This window comes from Cyprinodon variegatus, unplaced genomic scaffold (assembly GCF_000732505.1).
Source record: "Cyprinodon variegatus isolate N-32 unplaced genomic scaffold, C_variegatus-1.0 Scaffold949, whole genome shotgun sequence".
Taxonomy (NCBI): domain Eukaryota; kingdom Metazoa; phylum Chordata; class Actinopteri; order Cyprinodontiformes; family Cyprinodontidae; genus Cyprinodon; species Cyprinodon variegatus.
Window position 1 is genome coordinate 84,031 of NW_015151402.1, and position 9,917 is coordinate 93,947.

The 9,917-nt window shown below is 35.6% G+C and overlaps 1 protein-coding gene across 1 annotated transcript; it reads left to right on the forward strand.

Moving 5' to 3' along the window:
- The first annotated feature begins 370 nt into the window (after positions 1–370).
- Positions 371–7,528, forward strand: LOC107100252 (adhesion G-protein coupled receptor F1-like). The gene is made up of 10 exons (XM_015398670.1): positions 371–507; positions 1,513–1,570; positions 1,710–1,722; positions 1,864–1,953; positions 2,454–2,549; positions 3,335–3,492; positions 4,834–5,010; positions 5,102–6,469; positions 6,564–6,605; positions 6,771–7,528. Exons 2-10 carry the CDS (start codon positions 1,520–1,522, stop codon positions 6,825–6,827), a joined length of 2,052 nt encoding a protein of 683 aa, XP_015254156.1. The 5' UTR covers positions 371–507; positions 1,513–1,519; the 3' UTR covers positions 6,828–7,528.
- Positions 7,529–9,917: the final 2,389 nt, after the last annotated feature.

Here is a 9,917-nt window from a genome sequence, read left to right on the forward strand (position 1 = left end):
AAACTGGATTCTCAAACACTTCCAAACATACAGTAGCAGGTTTCACTTGCATTTCAGGACTGACCAAAAAGTTAGGTCATTTTTATTTTCCACATCTTCATAATTCAAACATGTTATATTACTAGTAAGCATATAAGGTGACATTTCATAAGTTGTTGAATGTATTGTTGTAGGCCTATAAGAGCCTGCACTTATGCTAGATGGTTCTGGTATTGCCCTACATCTACCAGCTGGAGAAAAGCCATGTATGCAAATGAAATATCCACAGGAAGCTCCAACGCAACAGTATACTTCAACTCTTTCATAATTCCCAGGTATTCTGGCACCACCCTTCTCCAGGACAAATATGCCTTGTCCAATATAGCTCAGTGTTTGAAAAAATGTTTGGTCATTAGCTAGGATTCTGCCTTTGATGGATATGAGGGCATGGTGAAAACGTTGCTTTACTGCTGCAAAAGGCAATTATTTAGGCTCTTTTCTGCACCGGAACAGTGATACTAAGTAAAGGTAGGACATTGCTTGTCTTTTTGATATTGTTTTTGTTCCCTTTCTTCATAGATGCAACTTATAAAGGATGGAAAGTAAAAAACAAAAAACAAAAAAACAAAAAGAAAAATAGGTTAGATAACAGGGATCTCTACTTATTTTAATCAGAAGTAGCACTGTAATTCATACAACAAAGAGAAAAAAAAGACAAAAACAGATGTAGTACACTTCGGAAAAACACACAAATATTTAACATCAACATAATAACCAATGTGAACAAGATCACTATTAGGAAATTACTAGCTGTAATTTAGGTTCGATTGGTCTTAAATTTCAGATAACGTTTTACAGAAAGTTGTATTTCACTGTCCAGTTCACAGGTTCCATAATTTCCAGATCCTGTTAATTAAACATTAAAGTTTACGCTGTAAACTTTAATGTTTACATAAGATGTAATGTAAAAAGAGAAGCTGCTGATTAGGTCAGCAGTTTTTTTCTAATCACTAAGCAACATGGAATGGGAATTTAAAACAAATGCAACATGGATGGATGATTAATACTGTTACATATAACATGTCAGTATTTTTATCGGTATATATTGCATAAAATCACACAGGTATCAGTAACGGCCCAAGAAATCCACTTCTAAAAGACGTTGCTGGAATAATTCAGAATAAGGCATCTACATTTGCATTTGTTGTAAAAACAGCACCCTCTTATAATTCTACAATTCAACAAATGAGGAAGTAATAAAAAGGGTTTGGTTATGAAAAACTAAGTGAAGCAATGACAGTGAGCAGCAAAGGAAAAAGGAACATATATATTAATAGACGTACATCAGAGTAAACTTCCTACAGTATACCTAGTTTGTGTGAACAAACAAGGAATTTGACAGAAATCTTTATATTGGCCGCATTGTAATCAGCAGTGCAAACCATAAAATGTAAAAAGGCTCTGCAGGGATAAATTGAGGTCAAGGATTCAATGTCTAGTTTTTTGTTTTGTTTTGTTTTGTTTTTTGGTCAGATTCAAAATGTGGACCAAGATGTTTGTACCTCTGATTGGAGCTGTGTGCATATTTCAGGTAAATATCATTTTTTTTATGTGTGTTTTCTGTTGTATAACATTACAACTAAACAACACTTAACAAGTAACCACACCATGTACAGTACAAAGATTGCATATTACATCAAGACTAATATGGTGGTTTTATTGTTCTGCAGGTGATTTCAAATGGTGAGACTAAGGAAATTAAAATTTACACAGATAATTTGACAAATGAATTAATAATCAATCAAAAAGGAAAATATTGTATCGAATGTAACGCCCCACTGTCTTATGTGTTTGTGGAAATATCTGGACATCCTTGCCACATAGCGCAAAGCACCACTAGCAGCACAGAACTATTCAGCACGTTTGACAGCAACATCAATTCCACAAACATCTGTGAATGTGAACAGCATACAGGTATATACGTTTTTACATTCAAGACTCTAAATTTTTCATTTAAATTGAATTTTTGTGTTCTAGGAAATTTTAAGAGACAAACCGTGTAAAAGAAGAAAACTGCAGATCTCTTCTAACTGCGTCATTATATTTATCTGCTGTGTAATTGTGTGCAACTCTCTAAATGTTATGTGATATAGTCCACAACTACAACAGTAACCACGGTGATAACAATCTGGTTTGCACACAAACATCTGTGGAGGGTCCAGGTGGATCCTAAGGGGAGGGGCATATATTCCTCAGCCAATAAAACCCTAAAGTAGACTGACATGAAATAAGGTCTTAGTGTCTACTTGTGGGTTTCATAAAATAACATAACAGTTTTGGGAAAGAATAAATAGCAGACAACCATTGAATAAAGGATCTGCAAACTCATTTTATGTATGCATTGATTAATAAAAAAAAGGTTTTATATTCAATGTCCAGACTCATACATGTGTGTTCTATGTTTGTCGAAATAGCAGAGGAAACCAACAAAAAGCAAGGGAGTGAACCACTATATGTTAATTTTAACAGCAGCATCAATTCCATAACCTATACATGTGAACAGGCTAAAGGTATGTATATATATTCTTTTATTTCATACTGTCTCTATCAATATTTCACATTATTTCCATATATTTCTGGTGTCCTTACAAATCCTGAGAGATAAACTGTCCAAAAGGAAAAATCTGTAGATCTCTCCTAACTGCATCATTATATTTGTATGTCTGACTGGCTGTCTGCATTACAGTCCACACCCCCAGGCCCCTAAAGGCTCACATTCATACAGTTCCCAGTCAACACTACTGCTGACTGGGTTGGTACAGTTATAATAAGATCTTATCTAGTTCCCTATTTATAGGAATGGCTGAAACCATTATTAACAGGCATTGGAAAGGAAAAATTACAGGTTATAATCAAGTAGTTGTTCAAACTTCTATAGCTTGTTACTTCTGGCGAGATTCGCATGAAGGGCCTTAAACTTTAACACATTTTCTGCCATGGCGCTTAACAAAAGGCATTAAGACCCCATTTGAATGTGGTGTAAATGATTTAACAATACAAAAACAGTTACACAAATTGAACCAATGTCATTTAAAAACTGGCAAGCATTCAAATAAGATGAATGTACAAAAATGGCGTCATCTCCTGACGTAAAAACGTTCCTCTTGGTGTGTAAAGTTTGTGAGGAGTGCGGGTTTATGCCTCAACATAAATTTGTGCCGATTGTAAGAGAATTTTATATGGTCATGTCATAAAACATTTCAGTGAAATAATTTTTTTGAGTCTAATCTTCTTAGAGATTTAGAGAAAGTTTTCAATTTTTCCTTTTCGCTTAATATTTTTTTTCCCTCTATAGATTATATTTGTGTGGTCGAAGGCCAGAAGGTGGAGATACCCTGTGATGATAACATGGAGGGACAAAAAACAGCAGTTTGTATGGCAAATGGTGAATATGGAAATGAAGAAGACAACTGTGTCCTTACAGTTGTTCTTGACCTCCTCAATAAATCTATGGTAAATCACTCATGTTAACATTCATGACACCAAAACTCATAGACAGAATAGACAGAATGAAGCATTCATGTTTTCAACTATATTAAATTAATACATTATACTACCTCACAGATCAAAGTATTTCAGAAACTTTTGGTCTGATAAGACCAAGCTTGCATACGCATAAAAAGGGCCCTGAAACTTGTGTATGTCGACTTCCACGGGAACAAAGTGGGCATAAAAATGTGAAATCCTTTACCAACTATGATCATTCAGTACCCATTTTTGAAGAAAGGGGAAATTAGTGACACAGGTTAGGACTGAGATAGCCAAATGAAGAGATTTTGCATCAAAATATGTCTCAGACATTTAATCTCACTTTATATGGAACTGTATGCTTATGTTATTCAGCAGACACTTCTATCCAAAGCGACTTACCTGTACAAGGTAGGCTTTAACGCGAAGTGTCTTGCCTAAGGACCCACACTAGCAGCTCATTCCTTCCAGCAGGGTGGAAGAAATTAGATCTACCTTATCAGATCAGAACCCACAGCTATGCTGTCCCATCACACACACAAAAAAAGCTGAAATTTAAAATAAAAGTAATATGAAGCTCACTAGAGTGAAACACGCTGCCTAGGCAACTTTTGCAATTTTGTGTGCTAAAAGTACTAAAAAGAAAAGGCGACGACGTATATGGACAAAGACATGGCTGAGCGTGGTCTGTCAATTTTACGGAAAGAACTGCATTTCACGCGCACCCCCACCATGCTTCTGTGTTTTCATCTGAGAGGAAGAAGCAGAAGATTCCTTGTTTGCCCACTGAGAGATTTGCCCATGACAGCCGACTGAATTTCAAAAATGTTTGATTTTCAAATATATATTATCAAACCATAAACCTATAAGATTTCTGGCTGAGCAGTCAGACAAAGTTGTAATAAAAAACTTTTAAAAAGGCTTTTAAATAGAATTTTTTTTCAATAAGAAAAATAAGTTATGCACTAAAACTGAGTAGCCTTGGTGCACTTTCATATAACAAGATAATAAAAATAGCAATTCTTTTTGAAACAACCTGAGGCATAATCTGTTATGAATATAAAGCATTTATTTAGCATATTGTGGCAGACCTAACATAATTAAAGAAAGGGTGGATGGATATACTCAGACATTGGGGGTGATTGGGGGTTTTATATCAAAGGCACAACTCTAAGAGAAAAATTAAAGCTAGATGATATTTCCAGTAACATTTCTAGTTCAGAATGTATATAATGCAATGAAATAAGACATTATGAAGTTCAAAACCTTAAAGTGTAATCTGAATGCAAATCATCACATTAGTTGTTTTTTCTGCAAATGCAACAGGAACTAAATATCTCAACACTGCCAAATTTCTTGGAGGAACTCAGAAATGTGACCGTTGGCACGACTGAAAAAGTTACTAAAACACCAGCATCTATAAGTTCCATTGTTACAATCCTTAACAATGTAGCTGATACATCCTCAGAGTTGTCTTTGCCAATTAGTCGAAAATCAACAGAGGTAGGGTAACTTGTATGTTATTTCCATTTTTGAAGGTATAAATATTTACATCTAATATGTATGTTTTTTTTTTTTTTGTTTTTTGATACAGCACATTCTAGTAACTGCTGGTCTTCTCACCTCTGATGAAGCAAAGAATTCGTGGGATATCCTAAATGACAAACCAAACTCAGGGACAGAGAACAACAGCAAAAAAGAAAGCCCTAGCTCCTCCTTCTTAAAACTATTTGAGACAGTATCCTCCCTTCTTGTCAATGAATCTTTAACAATCGAGACTCCTTTTATTCTGTTAAAGAAAACGGAGTTGACAGACCCTTTCTATGATCGCCTTAATTCATCAGTGACAATAAGCATACCAGAGACTGATAAAAAAGATAATTTTATCACCACAATCTTATTTGCTTCCATGGATAATGTGCTCCCACCAAGGGATAAAGAAAACTCTGGTTTCATGGTTATCAATGGAAAGGTTGTGCTTGTTGAGACAAGAGCCAAAATCAAAAATATATCCATAATCTCAGAAATTCTAAATGATACTTTAAAAGATCCACAATGTGTTTTCTGGGATTTCGACCTCTTTGATGGTCTTGGAGGATGGAGCAACCAGGGTTGTTCTGTGCAATCCCAAAACAACGAAACCATTAGCTGCATCTGCAACCACCTCACCTGCTTCTCCATCCTCATGTCCTCTGATAGTTTTAAAGACTCTGAATTGGAGGACATAACATTCATTGGGGTTGGCATATCCATAGGTTCTTTGGTTATATGTCTTATTACTGAAGCTCTGATATGGAAAAAAATAAGTACCAACACAACCGCATTTCTACGCCATGTTTTTATCGTTAACATTGCAGTTTCTCTCCTGATAGCAAACATTTGGTTCATTGTAGGAGGATCTTTATCAGGTGCAGAGAAGAAAAACCCTCCTGCATGTGCAGCAGCTACCTTCTTTATCCATTTTTTCTACCTTGCCATGTTCTTCTGGATGTTAGCCACAGGTCTACTGTTGCTCTACCGTACTGTCCTGGTCTTTGAGGGGGGGTTTTCAAAAACGTCTATGCTTGTTAGTGGGTTTGTCTTGGGATATGGTGCACCCTTAATCATTTCAGTAACAACCATGGCTGTGACTTTGCCCTCATATAACTACATAAGAGCAAATCATGCCTGTTGGCTCAACTGGGATGATTCCAAAGCCCTGCTGGCATTTCTGGTTCCTGCACTTGTCATCGTTTTCATAAATTTTATAATCTTGCTTGTAGTGATATTCAAAATGTTAAACAGAAGAGTGAAGAGGAATACAGCACAAGCACAGGAGCAGCATGTTCTGGTGGTGATTGCCAGGAGTTTGGCTGTGCTCACACCATTTTTTGGACTGACCTGGAGTTTGGGAATCGGAACCATAATTGCTCCAACAAACAAGGGGATTCATTTTGCTTTTTCATTACTCAACTCACTACAGGTAAAAACAATGTCATGTTCTTGTATCCCTTACTTTTCAATGTAAGGTTGGAAAAAGCTTATTTTTTTCTCCAAATCCTTGTGTGTTCATATAGGGTTGCTTCATTTGGGTGTTTGGAACACTGTTGGACAAGAGGGTGCGTATGTCTCTGGTGGCCTTATTCTAAAATCATTTAGAATTAAATATTTCTAGATATGAAACTAATAAGTTTTACAATATTTGGTATACAAAAATAAATAAAAATGTTCTTACTTCCTAAATATTTTGCAAAGCAATACACTAAATTAACTATTTATTTCAGGTACGGTCAGAAGCCATAAAATCCCTGACCACCCAAGAAAAAACCTCAATTGGTTAAAGACACCCCTGTGCCTGAGGAGTTCCTATGGAGAGGAGGACAATCCACACAATAAAACCTATCCCTTATTCCCTTTTTATTTTTTGGACGTTTTCTGCAATGTATCGAATTCCATTTGTTTTCCTACAGGATTGTGCTGAAGCACTAAAACCTTCGGTTGTAATATACAGCAAATGCCTTTTTAGTTTTTAAATTGCCATCTCTACTCCTAATACAGTTTCTATTACTCTATTCCTAACAAACACAAACGTAGTTTTAATGTGCCTTTGGATCTGCTCCAGATAAACTACACATCTTAGTGTTTGTTTTTAGCTTAGCTGGAAAATATCAATTAGTTTCATCAGGTCCGAGGTCATAAATTCCTACTAGAGTCTTTAGTCGGGGAAAGCTTCTGCATTTAACAGAAAGATGTTTGTTTGGTTTTACCTCCTTGCAAGTTACAGCTAGAAGGGCTAGGTAAAAAAGGCCAGCACATTTAATACAAGAAGCAGTTGGCCTAATGGACTTTTAATGATAAATCTAACCACTAATGTTGAGGCACGGCTATCCCAACGACTGGATGGTAGAAGGAAGTTATGTATTGATTCAAAAAGTGAAACTGATGTTGCTCATTTAAACTATTTCATCTACCTGCCTTGTCTTTTATTGTTAAATGACTGTGTTGTAATAATAGAATAATGCGTGTACACTTTTTTTTTGAATACCTGTAAAATAAATATGAAGTTGGAAGAACTGAAATAAAGAGGAAAAAATTTAAAACTTTTGTTTACTGCCTTTAAAACCCTAGACAGAATTATTGGTAGCAGGTTGTCTTAATCTACAACTCAATAAAATAAATTACACACATACTAAGCTTCTTCTTGCTCATTGTTTTACCCAAACAATGAACAACAATCTTGTTTTAAAAGCCACTTTTATGTTTTCATGTCAGCCTTCCGACATCAACACCACAGAGACTGTCCTTGTCAAGGTGTTTAGTGTCGTCTATTTAAATGCAGACCGTAGAAGAACCACACTGCTGTTTTTCACGGACCTCAGTGCAGCATTCAACATTGATGATGACTCAATTTTATTAGAGAATCTTAAATATGGTCAGCCTGTGAAATAAAATAATGAGGAGTTTGAGCCTGTAAGAGGGTGTGTGTGGATGTCCCTGCATGCAAGGCTCCAAAGGAAGAGATAAAAGATAAGTGCTTAAGGCTCCCTCAGCTTCCCCCATGGCATGAACAGGAGGACAGCTGTTGTGAGATGCTACATCTGGCGAGTGAAAGTTATATCAACCTAACAGGAAATATGCTTGGTGGGGTGGGGTGCGAGTGTGTGTTGGGAGATGTAAAAATGTAAGCTAAGCTTGCCCCAGTCAGAGCTTTTTCTCTCCGCCTGCAGACGTAAAAATATACTTGAGCCTTCCTTGCAAGAATTACCTCTGTCTTAGTTTTCTACAACTCCTCAAGCCTTTCTAGTACAGCACTAGATTGGTTTAAATTATTCTAAAATGACATTTGCGTCGCTAGGCAACTACATGTTCCTCCTAACTCAGATTTTATTGAACAAAATGATAAGTTACCATAGCAATGAAGACAACACACAGCTATACATTACAATTCCATCAAGAGACTATGAACGCATTCAAGCACTGGTTAAATGCATTAAGGAATCAGCGCATTGATGTGACATCATTTTCTTCAGCTGAATCAAAACAAAACTGAGATAATAATTTTGGACCAAAGGAAGAGTGTTTGAAAGTTACCACACAGCCACATGTAGAACAGCATGATATTCTGACTATGTAAGTATTGAGGTCAGCTTTCCTGCATTTCTGTTTGTTTGTTTTGTTAAACATAATCATAAAAAGGAATTAAATTAAAAATATTCTTGTGTTAGGTCGTTAACTTTAAACATGTTCACCCTAACTTGTTGAAGTTAAAGCTGAAAATATCTGCAATGTCATGAGACCCATATGATGAGAGGAGAAGGTGGTCAGAAGCCCCTCAATGCTACTGACAAGTCTAGCTTAATCAAGGAAGGTCAAGAATCAATGAACTAAAGGTTATTGGTTTCTGTTTAAGCAAATGAATACATTTCATATATACACCAAATTAAGTCCATATCTTTGAAATGTAAGACCTTGGTTGGAATCTTGGTTGTGTCAAAAAGGGCATCTGACAGAAGCTTTAATGTCCTGCTGTGGTGACCCCTGAATAAAAGTGTGCAGGAAATGACTCAGTCACCAGTTCACATTTTCAATTTAATTCAAAGTTATCAAGTTACTTTTAGCTAAGATGACAAAATGACAAACTTGAAATAAAGAAAGCAAATTAGTTTCATGATGCACTTTTCTTTTAACATAAGCTGTAAAGCAAAGTGTATATATAGATGTATATATATGTATATTTATATTTGTAGAAGGATAATTTGCATCCTCTCAATGGAATTGCAATGAGACCAGATCATATCGCTACTGGATTTTTGAAAATGAAAACATACACAAATGAGTTTTGAATGGCTCTCTGAAAGTCCAGTATCTTCTTCCAGTAAATCCCGTCTCCATTTTTTTCTTCACTATGGTTATTTATAACTCCATCCAAGTCTGCAAATCCACTTGCCTTTAGCCACAAACCTTTAGAGCTGATAGATCAAAATGTCTTATTAAGCTAATTAATTTATTACTAACATAATTTGTATACTGTAATTGACATTTTTTACAGCTTGAAACTTCTCAATATAGGCGTTTGGGTGTGACCTCTAGTGAACACACTCAACTGTATGTTTTTATGTTTTTTTATCAGACTCCATATTTCTTTCACTACTTGAAAGAAGTTATTAGGCACAGTTTAAACCCAGTCACTGGTGGTTTTTATTCTAACCTTCAATTTCCCACATCAATATTGCTCCAATAAACTAACAGTACAAATCACACAGTGTTTCATACTGGTCTAATGATTAAAGGCTAACATGTGATACTAATGTACAACCGATAAAAACATTATTATCCCATGAAATTTTTTTACTTGGTGATTGATGAAATGTTAAATGTTTAACAAGCTTTGGCGACCTAAAAATATGGCAGTATTGAGGTGTCCTTCTGTC